General features: G+C 39.8%; 2 protein-coding genes across 3 annotated transcripts in view; both read left to right on the forward strand.

The window, feature by feature from the left end:
• Positions 1-559: 559 nt before the first annotated feature.
• On the forward strand, positions 560-13417 carry Hint3 (histidine triad nucleotide binding protein 3). Its single transcript, XM_075946519.1, has 5 exons — positions 560-928; positions 3941-4058; positions 7720-7789; positions 9311-9437; positions 10326-13417. The coding sequence occupies exons 1-5, from the start codon at positions 749-751 to the stop codon at positions 10356-10358; spliced, it is 528 nt and encodes a 175-aa protein (XP_075802634.1). The 5' UTR covers positions 560-748; the 3' UTR covers positions 10359-13417.
• A 7395-nt stretch (positions 13418-20812) lies between these two features.
• Trmt11 (tRNA methyltransferase 11) overlaps positions 20813-23262 on the forward strand; it is a 53959-nt gene continuing 51509 nt past the window's right edge. Inside the window, exon 1 of one of the 2 annotated variants that reach the window (XM_075946528.1) lies at positions 20813-20937. In XM_075946528.1, the coding sequence (XP_075802643.1) occupies positions 20866-20937 (72 nt within the window). In that variant the 5' untranslated portion in view covers positions 20813-20865. The remainder of the gene's footprint in view (positions 20938-23262) is intronic. The other variant, XM_075946533.1, reaches the window with a different exon arrangement.

Genomic DNA, 23262 nt, shown 5'->3' on the forward strand with positions numbered 1-23262 from the left:
AATTTTTCTTTGGACATGATTGTCACCAAAAGTTTGTTTTTGTTTTCTAAATCGTAGGGGGAAAAATTTTTGCAATGAACCAATCAATCAGACATATGAGCAGGCAGGAATTTCTCAAGTACAGTCTTTTCTTTACGACATAAACGTGGTAGGAAAGACCCTTATTTTGATTTACATCGTTCCGTTAACAACAAAAAGTAACCAGATGTGAAATTCAGTCTGGCCGTTTTTAGTTTCAGATCCTGAAATTACTGTGGCTGAACACAGAAAAGACCTAACATTGGCTTTGCCGGACAGGGCTCTCTACATTTTACTCATCCTCTTAAACCCTTAGAAAACTAAAACTTTTATACTGCTTCTTTCATTTTATAACGGCAGCGTAATACACTATGGAGAAGCAGAAACAAAGCCTTTCGCACTTTCAACCAAGGTTACCGGCAGCTCCCCAAACCCTGCACTTTGGCACTTAGCCTTCAGGAAGCACGGTTTTTGGAGTGGGCTAATGTGGCTGCGCAACGACGTCATCACCGGCGCGACGCGCGGGGGTGGGGCAAGCCCTAGAGGCGTCCTCGCCCGCCCTCTAATGGCCGTTGGTTTCGAGGCCTCGCGCCGGCGCTTGGCTCCCGGTCCCGGAGTCTAGCGCTGCCTGCGAGCGCGTCGACTTCCTGTCGCTAGGAAGGCCACGCAGGGGCGGCGACTCCAGGGCCGTCCGCCCGTCAGCTGGTCTGGACGTCGGCTCTCGGCCGCCATGGCTGAGAAGCAGGTGGACTTAGCTGGAGGGCCGGAACCTGATAGTACGGTGGCCTCCAAAGCGGGACCCGAGGCGGCCTCGCCTGCGACCTCCGAGTCCGGCGACTACGACGGCACCTGCGTGTTCTGCCGCGTGGCGGCTGGGCAGGAAACCAACACTGAACTCTTGCACTGCGAGGTGGGCGGCGACAGGCCCGGGTGGGTGGGACCCCGACCGCCCTGCCCTTCCCTACCCGCTGGACCTTGAGTGTGACCGACTTCTCTTCGGGACCCGGAGGCCTGTAGTGGTCCCTTTGCTGCTCTGTGGGGAGACGCGGTAGAGCCAGGCACCCTCGCGTCCTTAATGCGTTTGCAACACAAGTGCACTCTGCTCCCCCTTGCTTTTATTATCGGGAGTGTCATCGTCTCTAGATAGTGATTTTAAATTCTGCACACTTCTGCTATCGGTAGAGAGGAAAGAACTGGCAGAAAATAGAACGTGGGCGTGGTGAAGAAGCGTGAGTTCTGTTGAAAATAGCCTGGGACGGGGTTTCGGGACTGGGTCTGAAGTCGAATTGTCACCTAACAGTGACTTGTAAATGGCCACAGCACTGAAGAAAATGTCTCCCCCCATCAACTATGAGTTCTGCCCCTCTTCATGGCAAGACATTGCCTGGTTCTGTCCTGTGCAGATCACGTGCAGGTAATCGTGGCTGCTCTGCGTTCTAGAGTACAACAGCCGTGCAATGCCTGGGCATCATTATTCCATACCCCCCCCCTTCCTCTGGCTCGAACATTTTTTTTGTACCCCATCATCCCAAATAAAAAATTAATCTTTTAAAAGAGATTAATCATCTTGCATTTAAATTCTCATCACACATAAATTTGTTGTAAACACCTGAACAGATTGAGCTTACGTAAGGAGTGATCTACTTACATAAGTATGTACAGAGAAAATGATTTGATGTGGAATAATCAGAGTTACCAGCATTATGAAGAATTTGTTTGGGAAACCTTTCCAACAAAAGCCAGAGAAAATTCCTCACTTCACAGATCTCTATATAGTTTTCTTACTGTATTTTTTAGAATTTATTTGAGTAAAAGGTACACCATATAGTCTTATCAGAGAGCATAGCAGTTCCGGAGGCGTGTCTTACTCTTTCTTTATGAGGCACAGGTATACATATAATACATAAATACCATGGCCGGCATTAGTAGCTCATGCTTTTGATATGAATTATCTTAAAGAGTTCTGAGAAACAGCTGGACAGTTGTGGCTAAAACATATCTACAGAGTGAGTTCAAGGACAGCCAAGGCTACAAGAGGAGAAAAAGAGGAAGTCTTAGAAATGGAAAAAACAAGATACCCTAGGTTAAATTTCACCATGTTTGAGCCCATACTAAGCAAATATTTCAATGCTAATTTAAGTCTACTTTTGTTAACTAAAATTGTCTTGACACCTTAGCATGGTACTAAGAAATAACTCTACAATATACTTCCTTGTTTTAGATATCAAGATATAGTTAGTGGGAAGAAATTGTTGTCGAGATTTTCGGCAAAAAATATTTTTTTGAGAATTATTTGTTAGAAAAAACATTGGAAGAATAGGAAAAGCAGGTTCTAGAATAGTCTATAAGAATTATAACCAGAACAGCATGGCAGAACCTTACACATTATAACTGTTTCTGCTCCTTACTGTAAAATAAATTAGACTCTTTCAGAGAAATAATTTCATAGCTATATAGAGATCCTTTGCATTCCTTTTTATAACTGTTCAGTGGCTTATTGGACAATTTTAAACATTGTCTTTGAGCTATGGACATTTGGCTTCTTTTCAGTTTTTTGCTCTTGGACTTCATACTGTAAAGATCAGCTGTGTCTGGAGGTGCAGCTCAGTGACAGAACTGGCCAAGCATGTGAGGCCCTGGGTTTGATCCCCAGCACTTCAAAAAAAGAAAAAGAATTTAAAACGTATATATGTGGATATAGACACACAATTTCATATTTTTGGCATCATAACTTTGGAATTGGATCTCTTTCTCTTTTTTTTAAAGTAATAGTTGGGTCAGTAGTAGTAATGGAAGATAGTAAATAGCACAGAACTGTATTTTAAAAGCTTAGTGGAAATGCAAGTAACAGCTAACTGAAATATCAAGTTTTTTTGTCTTTAAATTTAAAACATAGTTTATTGTATTGGTCTGTGGTATAGGTGTACATGTGCATATGTAGAGGCCAGAGATGAGTATTGGGTGTCTTTTCCTATTGCTCTTCACCTTATTGCTTGAGACAGAGTCTCAACCTAAAACTTGTGGCTTTGGTAGACTCACTTGGCTCAGCAGACCCCACCAAGGACCTCCCATCTCCACCAACGAGCTCTTTTTACCAACCTGACTTTTTATGTGGTGCTGGGATCTGAACGTGAGTTCTCAGCTTGTGTGGCTTGCACTTTACTCACTGAACCTTCTCCTTAGCCCAAGCTGTGACGGTTTTATCTTAACCTTTTCTAAAATACTCTGTTGTTATCAGCGCTTATCTGCTACTCAGACTGAAATAAAATGCATCAAAATGTAGTTGTTGTGCCTTTACTTAGATAACTAAGGTTAACAATATGGGTGTGAGGTTCTCTTGACATTGAATTCTGGTTCCTAAGATGGGGAATTGAAGGATTACAGTGTATCCAGGGAATTTTGCTGAGAAAAACTGTTTATTGATTTAACCTTTATTTTAATTTTTAGTGAAGAAAGCATACACTAGGGATGGGAAAATGTATAGTGAAATTTAAAACCAAGATTTCTTTTTTTCTTTTTGATTTTTCAAGACAGGGTTTTTTTGTGTAGCTCTGGCTGTTCTATAACTCTCTCTGTAGACTAGATTGGCCTCAAACTCAAAGAGATTCACCAGTTTCTGTCTCCCAAGGGCTGGGATTAAAGGTGTGTACCATCACTGCCTAAAACTGAGATTTCTGGTAAGGAAATTTTAATGAATTTTACTTATAATTAATTGTTCCTTGAAATCGACCTAATATAATAAATTCTCCATGACAGAAGCTTAAGCTTCTTTTTGTGAATTTAAATAAGGCACAGCCACAAAAATGTTCATTAGACATAAATTGTACCATTTTCCCTTTGAGGATTATAGTGTATAAGTCACAGCAGAGCAGGATAATGTTTGTTTTATTTTAATTTACCAACGAATATGTCTGTTCTTTAGAATGAAGACCTAGTTTGCTTCAAAGATATCCATCCAGCGGCACTTCATCATTATCTGGTGGTGCCAAAGAAGCATATTAGAAATTGCAAGGAACTGAACAGAGATCAAGTAGAAATGGGTAAGATGGAAGCAGTGTTCTCTGTGGCTTTATTTCATGAATTGTCTTTAAATATGGCAGTGCTGATAAAAAAGGCTTATTAAATTATCAAGAAGAAAGTTAGAACTTTTGAAACATTCCCTTTTTTGAGATTAGAGACATGTGTGTGCCACCATCCAGATTTTGCTTTATGCTTTCTTAAATAATAGTTTTTTTGACTTTGAAATTGGAAGATGCTATGAAAAATTCTAAACAAGTTCTGATGTATTATCTATATGAGCTTACATTTCCTGACAGTTTCAGATGCAGATAACTTAGTGCCAGAGTTTAGTTATGAGATTTTGGTTTTGAACTTTTAGCTTCTGAAAAGGAGATTCCAATTTTATTTCTTTCAGAATTATTCTGTATTTCCTGCTCATTGCCTTCTTTGACTTTTTCTGATATCTTTTCCTAAAACTATTTTTTTTTAGTTTATTTCCATCTTTTTAGTAGTCTTTCTAACTAACCATGGTCTGGTATTAGTTTTGGCAGTACTATATGATAGCCAACAACATAGCTGAATTAGGCCAGACTTTCTGGAGAGGTGAATAAGAAAACGTGTCACAAAACATCTTGGTGTAGTATTATTGTTCATGGGCATGTAGATGACTGAATTACCAGTTAGAAACTTGTTTCTAAATTCTATAAAATTTTTTAGTTATCTGAAGTTTTTTCCATGTGATTTAGAACTTCATGATTTATAACCACAAGGTAGCATTTATACTTATGGAGATAATATCTAACCTATATTTACCTCATTGATTGATTGTATATTTATTACTAAAATTTCCATTGCATTCTTTGGCTATTTCTTAGAGATCATATAACCTCTAGGAAGTTTTATTTATCATTAAGGTAGTAGTAGCCTTATGGAGAAGAGAGGCTTCTACAATTATTAGTAATAATTAGTAATTTTTAGCTAGTTATTATAGTTAGTGCATATAAAATATAAGTATTCAAGCTAATGGGGTTTGGAATTTCATTATATTAATTCCTCCCTCTGCTTGTATTTGTATATTTTCATATAAAAATTTGAAAAGTTGTTGAACTTAACTTTTATTATGTAATTTTTAAAGTGAGAAATGTACATGGAAGGACGTGATAACAATGTCAAGGCTAGCTATTGCTATTGACACTTTTAGATCTCTTTTTACTTGCAGAGTGCATGTTTTTTTAATTGAAAAAATTTCCGCCTCCTCCCCACCTCCCATTTCCCTCCCCGTCCCCCCACTCTTCTTCTCCTCTCCCCACTCCTCTCCCCCTCCCCCCACTCCTTTCCCCTTCCTCTCCAGTCCAAAGAGCAGTCAGGGTTCCCTGCCCTGTGGGAAGTCCAAGGTCCTCCCCCCTCCATCCAGGTCTAGGAAGGTGAGCAGCCAAATAGGCTAGGCTCCCACAAAGCCAGATCATGCAGTAGGATCAAAACCCAGTGCCATTGTCCTTAGCTTCTCCTCAGCCCTCATTGTCTGCTATGTTCAGAGAGTCCGGTTTTATCCCATGCTTTTTCAGTCCCAGTCCAGCTGGCCTTGTTGAGCTCCCAATAGATCAGCTCCATTGTCTCAGTGGGTGGGTGCACCCCTCGTGGTCCTGACTTCCTTGCTCATGTTCTCCCTCCTTCTGCTCCTCATTTGGACCTTGGGAGCTCAGTCCAATGCTCCAATGTGGGTCTCTGTCTCTCTCCATCCATAGCCAGATGAAGGTTCTATGGTGATATGTAAGATATTCATCAGTATGGCTATAGGATAGGGCCATTTCAGATTCCCTCTCCTCAGCTGCCCAAGGAACTAACTGGGGAAATCTCCTTTGACACCTGGGAGCCCCTCTAGAGTCAAGTCTCTTGCCAACCCTAAGATGGCTCCCTTAATTAGGAAATATACTTCCCTGTTCCCATATCCACCCTTCCTTTATCCCAACCATCCCATTCACCCAAGCTCTCCCCATCCTCCCCTTCTCACTTTTCTCTCCCAATTTCCCCTTAACCCCATCCCACCCCACCCTCAAGTTCCCAATTTTTGCCAGGCAATCTTGTCTACTTCCAATATCCAGGAGGATGACTATAGGTTTTTCTTTGGGTTCACCTTCTTATTTAGCTTCTCAAGGATCACAAATTATAGGCTCAATGTCCTTTATTTATGGCTAGAAACCAATTATGAGTGAGTACATCCCATGTTCATCTTTTTGGTTCTGGGTTACCTCACTCAGGATAGTGTTTTCTATTTCCATCCGTTTGCATGCAAAATTCAAGATGTCATTGTTTTTTACTGCTGAGTGGTACTCTAATATGTATATATTCCACACTTTCTTTATCCATTCTTCCATTGAAGGGCATCTAGGTTGTTTCCAGGTTCTGGCTATTACAAATAATGCTGCTATGAACATAGTTGAACAAATGCTTTTGTAATATGATAGAGCATCTCTTGGGTATATTCCCAAGAGTGGTATTGCTGGGTCCTGGGGTAGGTTGATCCCGAATTTCCTGAGAAATCGCTACACTGATTTCCAAAGTAGTTGCAACAGTGCATGGTTTTTAAGAGCACATGTTCACCAAAGTAGATCATATTCTGAGCATTAAAGCTTGTAGCAGTTAATGTGTTTGAAATCTTATAAAATATGTAATCTGAAGGTGATGGAATTAAATTAGATATTTATCACAGCAGTAAATATTTTAAAATTAAACAGACATCTAAATAATTGTTAAATATGTCAAAGAATATTTTTAATTTATTCATTTTTATTTCATGTACATTGTTGTTTTGCCTGCATGTTTGTCTGTGCAAGGATGTCGGATCCCCTGGAAATGGAGTTAGAGACAGTTATGCATTACCATGTGGGTTGGGAATTGAGCCTAGTTCTTGAATGAAGCCAGTGCTCATAACCTTTGAGTCATCTCTCCTGCTCTCAGAGAAGAATTTCTAAATAAAACAACACTTTTCTAAATAATTCCAAAATAAAGAAGATATTGAGTTTATAAATAAATAAAAACACAACATATTAAAGTTGGTAGGATATACCTAAAGTACCTAAAGGGAACTATGTATCTTTGAATGCTAATACTAGAAATTTTTTAAGGAGCTGGAGAGGTAGCCCTGTAGCTAAGAGTGCTATTGCTCTTCCAGAAGGTTCATTTTTACCTAGCACTCATGTTGGATTGCTCATGATAGCCTGTGACTCCAGCTCCAGGAGATCTGACATTCTTTGCTGGCTTTGTGGGCACTTTCCCATATGCACACAGGCATGCACACATAAATAAAAATAAATCTTTTTTTTTAAAAAAAGAAGAAAGTGAGTTTCAAATTCAGTAAATTAAGTGTTCAACAGAGAAAATGGGGCTGGAGAAATGGCTCAGAGGTTAAGAACACTTTCTGCTCTTCTAGAGGACCTGGGTTTGGTTCCCAACACCTACATGCCAGCTCACAACTGTCTGTAACTCCAGTTCTAGGGAATCACACACTTATTCTGACCCCTGTGGACTTTCACATGCCACACAGACATACACTTGGACACACACATACACAAAAATAAAAGTAATTAATTTTTAAAAAGATACCAGAAAAAGACAAGCAAAGACAAATACCCCAAAGAAAGTAAAGTTTTAGTGAGCTTACTGTGTCCCATAGTATAGTATAGTTTCTTTTCTGTCTTACAGTTGAGAGCATGGTAGCTGTTGGAAAAGCCATTCTTGAGAGGAATAATTTCACTGACTTTACAGATGTGAGGTATGTATGCTTTGCGTAGAAACCAACATTAATTACTGATTTTTATGAAATTTGTTTTTCATGAAAAGGGAAGTAGCAGTGACTGAGTTTGTGCTTTAGATACAGTATTCCTGGAAGTGAGAATATAGTTCATCGCTAGTATAATTGTAATAAACCTGTTGTGTATGCCTCAACATCTTCTGAAAACCTTCACTTGTACATTAGACAGACAAGTCTATATAAACAATAAGTAGGTAAAATAGAAGTCCTCCCTTCTTGTTCCATATAAATTTCTATAAAATTGAATAAAGTGAATTAATGTATGTAAACGTACATGGCTTAAAAATACATTGTTGGGCTGGGCAGTGGTGGTGAATGCCTTCAATCCCTACTCAGGGGTCATCGGCACGTGAATCTCTGAGTTCGAGTCCAGCCTGGTTTACAGAGCAAGTTCCAGGACAGACAGGGCTACATAGAGAAACTGTATTGAAAAGCAAAACAAAACAAAAAATCAAACCCAAACAAACCAAAAAAATTTTTGGGAATAAGGAAATAGTTCTGTAAGCAACCGTGCTTGCAATACAGCCATAACGACCCTAGTTTGAGTCCCTAGAATTTAGGTAAAAACCCAGGCAGGGCTGTAGCCCCAGCATGATTGGAGGCAGAGACAGGAGGATTTCTGGGGTTTGCTGGCTGCCAGTCTAGCTCCAGGCTCAGAAAAAGGTCTTGTCTCAAGATAAATGATGAACCAAGACACCCAATGTCATTTTCTGGAGATTTATGAGTGTGCATACCAGCCACACCTGTACGTGTACTCACACACACACATGCACACACACACATGCACACACGCACACACACACATGCACACGCACATGCACACACACACACACTCACACACACACACACATATGCATGCACACCCCCCCCATTATTAGGGTTCTAGCATAACATTAACTTGAGTTCATTGCTTGCTGAGCTAAACAAAGTTTGAGCCAAAACCCATAACATTTAATTGATTTTTAAGAATTTAAATGCTTTCCTATTTAAAAGAATAATCTTATAAATGTTTTATAAAGTAAGAAATTATCAACAAATAATATAAGTTGTTTTAGTATTTAACAACCTTATCTGATGACAAAAGCTTTTTTTTTTTTTGTAATAATGATTGTATTGCTCTTACCAGAGAAATGTTGGTCACTGTCTGAGTATTTTATTAGAAGTGAAAGCCTGCCATCTACTGGCAATGTCTTAAAGTAATGTCTAGTACATTTGCTCTGAGATTCATTACAGGCATACATCTTTGAAGAACTAAGCTTATTATGATAAGTACTGAAGTGACTAGTAATAATACAATTCACACTCTCTAGAGGTTTTATCAGGCTTTCTTTGATAAATGGTATGCATTGTCTTTGAATTGCAACACACTGCAAATACTCAAGAGCATAACGAAAACAAATGATCAATGAGTGGTAATTTGTTCACCTTTGGATATTTTTAATTTTGTGTGAAGTGACTTGTCAATAATCTCTTCTGTTGCAGAATGGGTTTCCATATGCCACCATTCTGTTCCATTTCTCATCTGCACCTTCATGTCATAGCACCAGTCAAACAGTTGAGCTTCTTCTCAAAATTGATTTACAGACCAGATTCTTACTGGTTTGTCACAGTAAGTAATCCTGTTGCACCAGCAGCATACCAACATATTTAAAGTGTTTGTACCTTTTTGTTTTTATTTTCATTTTTTTTATTTTTCTTCATAGCACTAGATACAGAGTTCTGTTTGTCTCTAACACTCATTTTAACAAACTTATTTATTTATTTTGCATTGATTTTGCATTGATGAATGTTGAACCAGGGTCATCTTATGCTAGTAGGCAACATTTTATCCTGTTGATATATCTCAAACCTCCCCCCATCTCAATTTTGAAAAGAGTCTTGTGTATCATCCAGATGGGTCTTGAAATTGGGATCCTCCTACCACTGTCTTCTAAGGATCTGGGATTGTAGGCTCTTGCTATAATTCCCATTTCAAATGAAAATTTTGATTCGAGGGAATGTTCTGGGCAATCTAATTTTATAAGATGATAAGTAGGACATATATAGAAAAGCAGAGCTTTAAGAATTCATATCTGGATATAAATTCGGACTTTTCTTACTTGAAAGATCATATACAATATCTTTTAAAAGCTCATGTTCTTATTCTGCAGTACTGGAAACTGAACGCAGTTCAGTATTTTTATATTTCCCCTGCTGGTACATACATACCCAGTCCTCCTCCTATCGCGTCCCTATCATAGTGGCCTGCTTATTGTCAGCCAAGAGCCAACACTGACACACCCTTGTTATCCAGAGTCCTTAGCTTACTTTAGGTTCCACTCTGACTGCAGTACTTTCTGTAAGTGTTGACAGATGCATGACTTGTATCCATCATTGTAGGCTCACACAGAACAGCATCACTTTTCTAAAAATCTCCTATGCTTATGTTATCTAATAGAGGCAGTGGTAACTACAAAGAACCATATATTCATGTCTATTCTTTTTATTATTATTACAGGCTGATTATTGGCTTGAAAAGCTAAGAAAATAAAAATGTGCACCATGGACAAGCTCCTCAACCTGACTCCGGATGAGCTACTTACTGTTTGGTTCTCTTCGAAGTCTAATTGCAGTCTGAAGGTTTGCTGGATCTACATGACACTACCACTGAGTAGCCTTACATTTTTTTCTGAATGTCTATTTTCTGAGATCTGTGATATAGTTATGTGAGTGCTTTGTCACTGGTTTATTTGTTTTGTTGCTTATGTAAGGTGTTATGCTTAAGATACTATAACTAAAAGTTCATTTAATACAAATTTTGCTAATCAGGATGACGCCTATATTCTTTAAAGTTCAGGTTTCATTTATTAGTACTCTTAATAATAATTCATGATGAATAAACTGGCATAGAAAATTAAAACCTTTTTACAATGAAGTAGAAAAAGAAATTAGCAATTTTATGATAGGTTTATTGTCTTACACATAAATTTCCAAAATAAAGAATACCATCCTACCAATATTCTCTGATTTTGATGATAGAAGCATTTATATATGTGTCACTGGTTTCGGAAATACACACACACACATACACACACACACTCATATATTAGTTTACCCTTTACCTGAAGCCCAGGATAGTACTAGACTCTGTAATGTATCCTGTGCTTTTTCTATATATGCATACCTTAGACAGGCAGAGTAAGAGATTGATAATAATACTAATAAAATAGAGCAGTTATAACAAGATACAATTGAAATGCTGCCAATGTCCATGGTTGTGCTTTGTTGCCATATTAAGTTGATTACAACTACTATGGATACTGTAACAGTTAATGTGATAACTGGGGTAGTTATTGTAAGCGGGTAGTGCATACAGACTGTGGATGATTCATATCACAGATGGGATAGAGTGGAATGCTGTGAAATTTCATTGTTCTGTGTAGAATTGCATGCAGTTAAGATGTGTGGATTGTTTATTTCTGGCATTTGTTATTTGATATTTTGGGTCAGCCATAGATAACTGACACTACTAAAGTCAGTCTCAGAAGGTGAAACTTTAGGTAAGAGGGAGCTACTTCAGTGTCATTTTAAATGAATATAGTAACCAACAACAGGTTATCTAACAAGTTTACTATGAGGAGATAAGGAAAAATGCAAATTAGTAATGTATGAAAACTATTGTCATATGGTATGCTTTTGTAGCAAAGGAAAATGAAAGTGCCTAGTGGTTCGACCCAGTGTTATGAAAAAAGACTTGATTTGAAAGTAGAAAGAGACATCGATAGGCAGTTTATTTTGATAACATAGTGCTAATATTATTGGTATATCATTTAGTGGAGACTGTTAATTGGAAGTTGTCCTTGTCATTATCTACAGACACAGTGGTGAGTGAAGGGAGATGGGGTGTTGAAAGATGATTCTGCATTGTGCCATTGTCTAATATTGTTATGTATGCAGCAGGACAGGAACATGGGGACTAGTGCATTATAGAAATCAGCTAAGATTTCTGTTTATTGTTTTGGCATGATGATAAGTGACTTTAGGAACACACTAGTTATTACAATGCTTGGTTACAGTATCTATAGTCAAGTGTTGTCTAGTTTGATTAAAATTAATTAATTCAGCAAATATTTTTTAATATTTAATAAGTGCCAAACACTATTGGGATTTAGAACTAAAGAAATGATAGCGGTCAGTTGCCAATGCTATGGGGTTAGACAAAAATAATTTATTAGATTTTAGTGTGTTAAATGTGGTAAAGAGGCCATGGAAGGAGACCACTACTGAGAATAGGTAGTAAGTGGGGAACACCTAAATTCAAGACTCAGTGTTAGGCTGACAAATGGTGGAAAGCTGAGAACCGAGTTCTGTTTCCACTGTTAATTTCTAGAAACATTTGAATTTCAGCTTCTTCACTTGAGGTGGAGAAAGGGGTTTGCGTGCAGAGGCTAATATCAAATTTAGATTTATAGGTTTTATAGCACTGCCTTGTATAATAACTTTCTGATCATTTGCATAGATAGCAATCACAGTTTTTTCTATACCAGTAAAAATATGACAAACTTCAGGAAAGGTGCAACCTTTGAATGTTTTACTCTGAACTTGCAGTGATGTAATTTACCCCATGATGAGAGTACCTGGAAGATGGTCAGGGTATTGTTTAAATGCCCTTAGGGGTCTTTAAAAATATAATTAGCTGGTTGATTGTGTTTGTATAGGTTTATATCTTCTCAAGGGGGCAGAGTGGGTAAAGGTGCTTACTGTCTGACAGTAAACCCTGAGGACCTGTGTTTGATCTCTGAATTTATGTAAAGGTGGAAATGAAAAGAAAGGAGCCTACAAAGTTGTCCTCTGACTGGTACACATGACCTCTGTAGATCATCCCACCCATTATAAATAATGCACATATACACCGAGATAATAAAATTAAAAAATCATTAAAAGAACATTTTTAATGTAATTTTTCTTTACTTATAAAGATGAATAATCAAATTACAGTTAAAATCCGCTTAGTCTTTTTATTAGTGTTTGGTTACTTGTTACCTATCCACAACATCAATTCAAAGCAAAGCTAATTAATAGTGTGTCTTAGTCACTGTTCTATTGCTATGAATAGACACCTTTGCCAAGGCAACTTTTATAAGAGAAAGCATTTATTTGGGGGCTTGTGTACAGTTTCATAGGTTTGGTATGTTGTTGACATGGCACCATGCAGGCAGATCTGGAGTAGTAGCTGAGAGCTGTGTTGTGATCTGTATGCAGGGAGAGAGAGAGAGAGAGAGACAGAGAGAGGCAGAGAGAGAGACACAGAGAGAGAGACAGAGAGAGAGAGAGACAGAGACTGGCCTTTTGAAACATACTCCCACCAACAAGGCACACCATGGCGTTAAGACCACACCTAACCTTTCTAATCCTTCTCTAACAGTTCCATGCCCTAGTGACTAAGCATGCAAATATATGTGCCTATGGGGTCTATTCTCATTCTGAACACCACATAAAATGTTTAAAATAGTATTGAGAACATTATGCATGTGATGCTAATGTGTAATTATAAAATTATTATGATAAAGTAACTAGAAAATAAAAATAAAAATGGAGTAATCTGTCAAATTTTGATTCTCTGCACTCTTATTGTTACTAAAATCCATAATTAAACTCAAAAGTGTTTAATAAACTGGCTGAAAGGTACACAAAATTTCACCATTGGAGATGGAGACATACCTTTTCTCTCATATAAAGAATCAAAGATCAAGAACTTTTTAGCTATTGTTCTGTTGCTATAAAGAGACATGATGACCAAAGGAACTGGTATAAAGGAAAACATTTAACTGGGGGCTTGCTTACAGTTTTAGAGGTTGGTCCATGATCATGGCAGGAGGCAGACTGGTGTGGTGCTGGAGTAGTAGCTCAGAACTTTATGTCCTGATCTTCAGGCAGGAGGCAGAGAGAGGGACACTGAGGCTAGCTTGAACTTTTCTAACCTCAAAGCCCACCCCCAGAGACACACCTCCAGGGCCACGCCTTCTTCAGCCAGGGCATACCTAATTTTTCCTAAACAGTATTACTAACTGGAGACCAAGCATTCAAACATGAGCCTATGGGGGCCGTTCTCATTCAAACTACCATAATTGTCTTGGTTTTAATGTATAATTTTAGTTTATTTTGCAGTCAGATACTTTTTTAATATTTCAGTAAGTACTAGATGCAAGTATACCAAAGCAGTGAAATGAAGATACTTGATTTTTCATGTTTGTACTAGAACTATAAATGCAATAACATCCCCATTTCAGTTTAACCTAATGGAAATGGCTTAGTTCATCTCTGATTAAGAATCAGCTCCTTGTTGTTTGGCTAGCTAGTTAAATCTTCACAAATAAAAATGGAGCTTTGTTTATTATTCTTGCATTAATCAAAGCAATCTGTAAACTAGATACCATTCAGTTAGTATTGTACTTGGGGTGTTTCCTCTCATCAATCCATTCTTCTGTTTTCCCTATCTTTACCATTGACAACTGCACTCTTTTAGTGCTCAAATCAGAATTGTTGCACTCACTGTAGACTCTTTTACACTTGATATATAACTTACTACCAGATCTGTTGGCAATATATTCATAATTTGGCCACTTCTTACCCGATACTGTACTGCTGGGATCATGACCAGTTATTTCTTAACAGCTTCCTTCTAGTCTCCCAGACCTTATATTGTTGACTCTGCAGTCTATCCGCAGACTATTATCATAAAAATTCTCTTATGCCTTCTGTCTCCTAAAGTCTCGGCCCTCAGATTTGTACATGTTTTGGCACCATGTGTGGGTATGATGGGATGTGCACCGAAAGTTGGCTCATTGCTCTCAGTTTCAGTGTCTTCTTTTGCAAACACTTGTCCTTTCTTCTCTTGAAGATTCCTAGACTCTCATTACTGGCCTCTATGCCTCCACTTTCTTTCTTTGAGAGTTTTCATTAGAATTTTTACTAAATCAAGTGATTAAATTATTACATTGGGATTAGTTCACTGGTAGAATACTAGTTTAGTCTTATGTGAGATCTTCTGTTCAACACACACACACACACCAAATTGATCATGTACTTTTCTTGCTCTTCACATCTTCACTCTATCCTTAAGACTATTCCCTAGACTTTTTAGCTTTATTTTCTGAACGTACATGCTATGTACCAGTCACTTTTACTATTACAACAAAACCACTTCTTTGAAAATATTTATATATTATATATATTGTGTTCTGCCCGCACGCTTTCCTGCAGGCTAGAAGAAGGCACCAGATCTCATTACAGATGGTTGTGAGCCACCATGTGGTTGCTGGGAATTGAATTCAGGACCTTTGGAAGAACAGGCAGTATTCTTAACCTCTGAGTCATCTCTCCAGCCCCCCCCCCACTCTATTTTTTTAAAGATTTGTTTATTATGTATACGATGTTCTTCCTGCATGTATGTCTGCACCAGATTTCACTACGAATGGCTTTGGGCAACCATGTGGTTGCTGGGAATTGAACTCAGGACCTCTGGAAGAGCAGCCAGTGCTCTTAACCACTGAGCCATCTCTCCACTCTTCTTTGAAAATCTTTTTTTAAGTTCTTTTATTTATTTATTTATTAAAAATTTCTACCTCCTCCCATCCTCCCATTTTCCTCCCACCCCTTCCACCTCCCTTTTCCCTCCCTCTCCAGTCCTAAGAGAATCTTTTATCCCTTAAATTCCAAGTTCACACTAGCCTTTGTGAGATCTTCTGATACCTTTCTTCTCAGTTGCAACAATATACTTTTGGCAGCTCCCATATACAGTATTTTATTTTCCTAGCATAGGCTTTCTATACAATGTAGCCAAGATATGATGGGGGGTTCTTCTTCTTCTTCTTCTTTTTTTTTTTTTTGGTTTTTTAAGACAAAGTTTCTCTGTGGTTTTGGAGCCTGTCCCGGAACTAGCTCTTGTAGACCAGGCTGGTCTCGAACTCACAGAGATCCGCCTGTCTCTGCCTCCCGAGTGCTGGGATTAAAGGCGTGCGCCACCACCGCCCGGCTTGATGGGGGTACTTCTTGTCATTGGATTTTGATATCTTTTTGCAGTTGATATCTTTTTATATCTTTCTATATCTGTTACTATATACTATCTTTCTAAATCTATTACATTAGTGTTTCATGTATATGTCTGGCCACAAATCCACTGTATCTCTCTATGTACCTTATGATGCTGATAATGTTACCATAACACACTCAAGTTTTACTGAGGAGCTTAATATCATTGTATTAGTTTTTTGTCTGTTGCTATGATAAAACACCATGGACAAAGCAACTTACAGAAGGAAGTGTTTTATTTGGGGCTTATGGTTTCAGAGGGCTAAGGGTCCATCATCATCACAGTGGAGAAGCATGGCAGCAGACAGACATGGTGGCTGGAGCAAGCTGAGAGCTCACACTGTAAACTTCAGTCAGAAAGTAGAGTGAGCAAACTTGAAATGGTGTACATTTTTTAAGTTCTTAAAACAAGTTCCCAATCACATACTTCCTTCCAGCAAGTCTACACCTCATAATCCTTCCCCAAACATTGCCACTACTTGAGAACCAAACATTCAAATATTCCAGTGAATCCATCAAAATCAGGTAACTTTCAATCAAAAAATTAATGTGATAGCCTGCATGTAGGCTGATCTTCTTAGCTTTGTTTACTTGGTGGCATCTATATCTATTATAAATTAAGTGGGAAACTCTGAGTTTATAAATCCAAACACGCTAGATAGTTAAAAGAATTTAATAGCCAAATTGAGAAGGCCATGAGCAAGTGTCATATAGCTCCTTCCCCTTGCTGACCTTTCCTTTTCTCAACATTTTTTTAGAACAAGTTCTTTTTATTAGACTTGTTTTTAATCTTTTTTGAAGCTTTGGTTGTATCCAGCGTTCATAGCTCACATGAAGTCATGCCATTGAGAAGGCCCAGCTTAGTTCAACCAGACAGACAGACTTATTTGTAAATCTGTAGTCCTTCATTGATGGTTATTGTTATATTTGTTAGCTCAACAAGACAGAAATACTTATTTGTAAATCTGTAGTCCTTCATTGATAGTTATTGTTATATTTTTTAGTTCAACAAGACAGACATACTTATTTGTAAATCTGTAGTCCTTCATTGATAGTTATTGTTATATTTTTTAGTTCAACAAGACAGACATACTTATTTGTAAATCTGTAGTCCTTCATTGATAGTTATTGTTATATTTTTTAGTTCAACAAGACAGACATACTTATTTGTAAATCTGTAGTCCTTCATTGATAGTTATTGTTATATTTTTTAGTTCAACAAGACAGACATACTTATTTGTAAATCTGTAGTCCTTCATTGATGGTTATTGTTATATTTGAATCACAGCAAAAGTAGAGCTTAAGAATGATTGAGAGAGAAAGCTAACTCCATCCATTTTTCTTCTTTCTTTAGCAGTAGGGAATTAGGAGGGTTTGCAGTTAGGGCTTCAGATTAGTTCTGGGGAGTCTGGAGAGCAAGGGACAGGACTTATTGGCATGTGCCTTCATGGCTGTGTAAAATTTGGGACATAGGAAGAGAAATTTCCTTCTTATCGGTTCTCTGTGATGCCCAATGCCATTTCAGATGTTGGGTGTTCTGCCTGAGACACATGCACGCATGGTTTGGCATTGCATATGACCACTGCTGTTGGGACTTGTTAACTTTTTATTTCTTTGTTTTGTGTTCTATTAGTCTCATAGCCGAGTTGGCATGTTATAATCACAATAGAAACTACTCTGTCTAATTTCTGACCTTTGCTGTCCAGGATTGGCCTCTGAGTTCTAGTAGGGAGCTATGTCAGGGTCTTCACTACTTGTAGAATATCAGACTTAAAGATGGATTCAAATTTCTAAGAGGATGGCTGTGCCTCCTTCCCAAATTCTGCATCTTACTGGTTTAGAACACACAGTTTTTATCTAATAAATTATTTGGGGCTTGATACTGCTACCTTTTTCTAATTCTGAGCTCAGCCACTGTCTCAGTTAGGGTTTCTATTGCTGCAAAGAGACACTATGACCACGGCAACTCTTATAAAGGAAAAACATTTAATTGGGGCTGGCTTATAGTTTGAGAGGTTTAGTCCTTTATTATCATGGTGTGACATGGTGGCATGCAGGCAGATGTGGTGCTGCAGAAGGAGCTGAGAGTCCTGCATCTTGTATCATAAGCAAACACTGAGACATTGGGTGTGGCTTGAGCATATATGATATGCTCATATGATATATGATAGGCCATCTCCACAGGTACACTTACTTCATTCAATAAAGCCATACCTACTTCAACAAAGCCACAGATAATAGTGCCACTGCTTATGAACTTATGGGGGCAATTACATTCAAACTACCACAGCCACATAGCAGATTACCTGTAACTGTAAAACTCTCAAAGTTCTGAGAGAAGTAGTCACCAGCCACCAACCAGCTCAGGTAAAGGAATCTAATGCCTCCTGCTCGTCTGTGACTGATGAACTTTAAGCATCTCATGGTAGTACTGGGCCAGAATAGTCTGCTTCCCACACTGGAAATTGTGGCAAGTCTGGGAAGTTGTCATATGATATTGGGGAAACCCAGGTAACTTCTTAAGACTCTTGGTTTCATTAATAAAAGAATTGAAGGACAGACAAAAACAGAAGCTTGAGGAGAAAAAAAAAAGCTCAAACAGAAGCTTGACTGTTGAACTTTCAAAAGAAAACTCCAGGGCAGGTAAGCTGCAAGTCTTGAAGTCATTCTGGAGAGACAGGAGGTCTGTCACATGGAGGCAGTCACACTGCTGGGAGAGGAGCTTTAGGAAAAGAGCAGAGCAGCTCAAAACATTTGTTAAGAGAATTTAAATGTATACTTAGGCTCTGGCTAGCACCTAAAAGAAAAAGAAACACAAAAGAATAGTTATATTCTGAGTAAGGACCCAGAAAGCCAGGTAGACCCAGAAGAATGTCCTGGCAGCTGGTTTGTAGGGACTGCACCAGAGAGTGGAAATTCAGGAAATGTGAAGTACTTCGATCTCCTTGACTGCAGATAAGCCCTCATCCTTGTTCAGTAAAGACTTTTCAGGTGTACCCTACTGGGGTAGGAGCACCACAGTGATGTAATGGTGCTCTATACGCTATAAACTCAATAAACTCATTGGTTTCCAAAGTGAATTTTGGTGATACTCTGCCTTGACTTGTTCTTGAGACTTGGGGAAACATGTACCCTGTGAGGGAATTTCAGCAACAGTAACAAACAAACGCAAATCTTTTTTTTTTTTTTTTTTTTTTAGAAAAGCAGGAATTCTCATTTTAAAAAGGAAACTTTCTTAATGCTATTTATTGGCCCCATGCAATAGGCTATGTTTTGAGGTGTGAATATTATTATATCTAATCCTTGTAACAGTCATTTGTAGGTGGCAATATTCCAGTTTTTATAAGAAAACAGACTCGGAGAAGTCACAAATTTTGCTAAGAGCATAGGAATGATAGTGGACCTGAGGTTTGAGAATCACCACACTCTGTGTATTGAGCTCCACTACTACTGCATCGACTGTAACACGTGGTGCTAGGGGGAAGCAGGATTCTTTTACACATTGTCTATTTTCAAGGTGGAATGCAAAACCCCCAACATGGAGGTCTCAACAGGACAAAGGGTCAGTACTTTTAAAAGTTAATGACACTTGTACAAACTGTTGATATTAGGCCCATCTGAATGATTAGGACAACCCTCGCCAATGTTTTTAATTTACCATTGACCATGGAGTGACTGTGTGCCTGTATAAAACATAATTATTGAGTCTTAGTCTGAGAAAGGTTTGTGTTGTCTTCCATACGGAGTAAAGCAAAGTCCTTGAGAGCTCTTGACAAGTTTTGCAAGATCACAAGAAGTCCACTCAATGTTAAAGCCTGGTGCAGGTGAGGCCTAGAATCCTGGATAGCTAGAGGGGTCTACACAGAATAGTAAAATTTAGGTTCAATTTTGAGTTGAATGGTTGAGGAGGAAGTACACTCCAAGTGGAGCATCACTGGGAACTGCGGGATTACAGCAGTCATGCCCTTAAAAGATGTACCTCTCACTAAGGGGGCAGCGCAAGATAGCGCGGCCTCTGGAGAAGGCACGTTCTAGCTCTGCACCCCCCCTTCCCCCCTCCGACACACACACACACACACACACACACACACACACACACACACACTTCATCCCGATCCCACTCCATTCCGATCCCAAGACGCTCTCAGACACACACACACACACACACACACACTCTCCATCCCGATCCCAAGACGCTCTCAGACACACACACACACACACACACACACACACACACACTCTCCATCCCGATCCCAAGACGCTCTCAGACACACACACACACACACACACACACACACTCTCCATCCCGATCCCAAGACGCTCTCAGACACACACACACACACTCCATCCCGATCCCAACACACACACACACACTCTCCATCCCGATCCCAAGACGCTCTCAGACACACACACACACTCCATCCCGATCCCAACACACACACACACACACACACACACACACACACACACACACACACACTTCATCCCGATCCCACTCCATCCCGATCCCAAGACGCTCTCAGACACACACACACACACACACACACACTCTCCATCCCGATCCCAAGACGCTCTCAGACACACACACACACACTCCATCCCGATCCCAACACACACACACTCCAACACTCCATCCCGATCCACACAGACACACACACACACACACAGACACACACACACACAGACACACACACAGACATAGACACAGACACACAAACACACACACACACACACACACACACACACACACACACACACACACACACACACACACACACACACACACACACACACACACACACACACACTCCAACACTCCATCCCGATCCCAAGACGCTCTCAGGCCGGTGCACTCCTGGCACAGCTTCCGTTTCCGGTCCTCGGTTCGGCTTCCGCGGAAACTTCGCTCCTGGGTGGAAAAAGGGGCGGGCCCGCAGAAGCCGCGCAGGCGCACGGCAGCCGCTGCAATGGCGGTGCCGGGCTCCTTGAATAGGTATCTGCTGCTCATGGCACAGGAGCACCTGGAGTTCCGCCTGCCGGTGAGTCGTCCTGGGGTACCCGACGCAGAGACCCGCACTCCCTCGCTCGCTGGATTGGGGATCTCAGGGCAGCCGCGCGCGCCCGGCTTGGGGCGGGGGGATGAGGTCGCTGGTGGGATGAGATAGCCCAGGGGACCTTTCTCCAGGACCAAACCAAGTCATTCATTTCTCTGCCTGCACGTGAGCCTGGCGCCGCAGTTAAGCAGGAGAACCTGATCAGGCCCCCCAGGACTCCTCGTCCGACCGAGGACACCTACGTCCCATGAGGGCGCTCAGGGGAGTGTGAGAAGTATCAGAATATGAAGTTCAGGCATGGTGGAAAGCTTGAGGGTAGTACTTGATGAAGTTGGGAAACAGCATTTTGTTTATTCAAGAAACGATTTCCAAAGCGGGTGTAATCGCGTGCTCTGGGAGGCGAGGATGTGCTGACTGACAGCCCTGCCTCAAAGAGCCTACTGTTCATTTAGGCTAAGGGCCAGCAGACACCTAAGTACAATTGTAACGTTGTTAAGTGCAGTGATGGGGTGCCCAGTAAGGATAGATGGGAGCTTTTAAAAAGGCAGTCTTGTCCACTGAGGGATGGGGGCTTTCATGGTGGCCTCCGTGAAGAGGTGACATTGAACGACAGGATTATTTAGCTGGGCCGAGGAAGTGGGTACACTAGAAGTATAAACTGTTGTTCATTTACTGGTCACCAGTTGCGTGGCAGAGCGTGGCCAGGAGAGAAGTAGGTTGATGGACCAGAAAAAGCAGACTTGAGAACGCTATAACTTGGAAGAGGGATTAAAGAGGTTAAAAGAGGCAGAGTTAGATTGTTTTTAATAGAAAGCAAAATGAAGGATGGACTTGGGAGGAATAAGACTTGAGTTGAGACTGCTTAAGAATCTGTTGAAATGTTAAATGTTTAAGAAATTAACCTAGTTGTGAGCAATAAGGACAGGATAGAATTGCAGTGTGAGAGATGGGAACAAATCTAGACTTATGATAAATATTTGTGATTGTTTTGTATAAGAAAACTACAAAAAGGTGGGATTTTTTTCAAGTTTAAGTTCTGAAAGTGGTGAGACAATAGAATTGAAGAGATGGCTCACTGGTTAGAACACTCACTGCTCATCCTGAGAACCCAAATTTGATTACCAGTACCCCTATCAGGAATCTTGCTCACAGGTATCAATAACCCTACCTATGGGGAGAACCCACACTTCTAGACCATCAAGCCTTTCTTAGTTTTCTAAGTGTACACAGGTTTTTTTTGTGTTTGTTTGTTTTATTTGTTTTTTGAGTGGTGGGCCAAGTACAAATGCTTGGAAGCATTGACATTAAAGGAAAACTGGAAGAGGAGACCACTCACCATCCCAAACATTAGAGCCTCAAACACAAGGAGAGAGTGAAGGTTTAGCGAGCAGAAATGAATAGTGTTGAATGCATGTACTTTGAGGTTTAAAAGGTTACTCTCTGAAAAGATAATAGTGAGGAAAGGGAAATAAGGCAGACTTCACAAATATCCGAATATGAGAGGGGAAAGGACAAGATTAGTTACTGTTTGAGGGGACTAGGGGATAGACCTGCGGAGAGCTTCAGTCACCACCATCTTATTGCCATGATACCTACATTTCTGTGCTGAGCTCGGCTTAGGGACATCCTACCCCCGGTAGCTGTGATAATGTACATGGGAAGGAATGGAGAGTCCAAGGATGTGGTAGTATTTTGAAGATCTGAAAATCAAATTATAGTCTTACTCTCATGTTTTATAATGTCTCCTCTGCAAATCTGTGTTATTCCTGTAAAGAAGCCTTCAGGCTACCTTCACTGATTTACCCATCGTCTGTACTAATTTGTGATTCATTCACATGTTTGACTTGAACTTACCCCCCCCCCCCTCTCTCTCTCTCTCTCTCTCTCTCTCTCTCCCTCCCTCCCTCCCTCCCTCCCCCCCTCTTTCTCTTTCAAACACACACACACACTCACCTCTTCAGAATATTTTTATTCTTTAAAATTTTCATACAATTTGTTTTGATTGGATTCACCTCCAATTCCTCCTAAAACTCATACCTTTCTAATGCAAGAAACAATGTGATGCATAGCCAAAGGAAAACTAGAAGTAGCATTTGTTGTCAAATCTCCCATTCCTTTTGGTTTGGAATGGACAATTTGATGATGTGGCTGTCTTTCTGTGCTGACGGCTTTGGGCTGAGTGTTAAGACCTTCTGGCAAGAAGGAGAGGAAAATGTTGGCAGCCAGCAGCAGGGTCACTTAACTTCTCCTTAGTTTCTTTCGCCATAGGGCCAACGTAGAGAAATAGAATTCATTTGCTATTGAAGGAAA

Source organism: Microtus pennsylvanicus, chromosome 1 (assembly GCF_037038515.1).
Source record: "Microtus pennsylvanicus isolate mMicPen1 chromosome 1, mMicPen1.hap1, whole genome shotgun sequence".
Lineage (NCBI taxonomy): Eukaryota > Metazoa > Chordata > Mammalia > Rodentia > Cricetidae > Microtus > Microtus pennsylvanicus.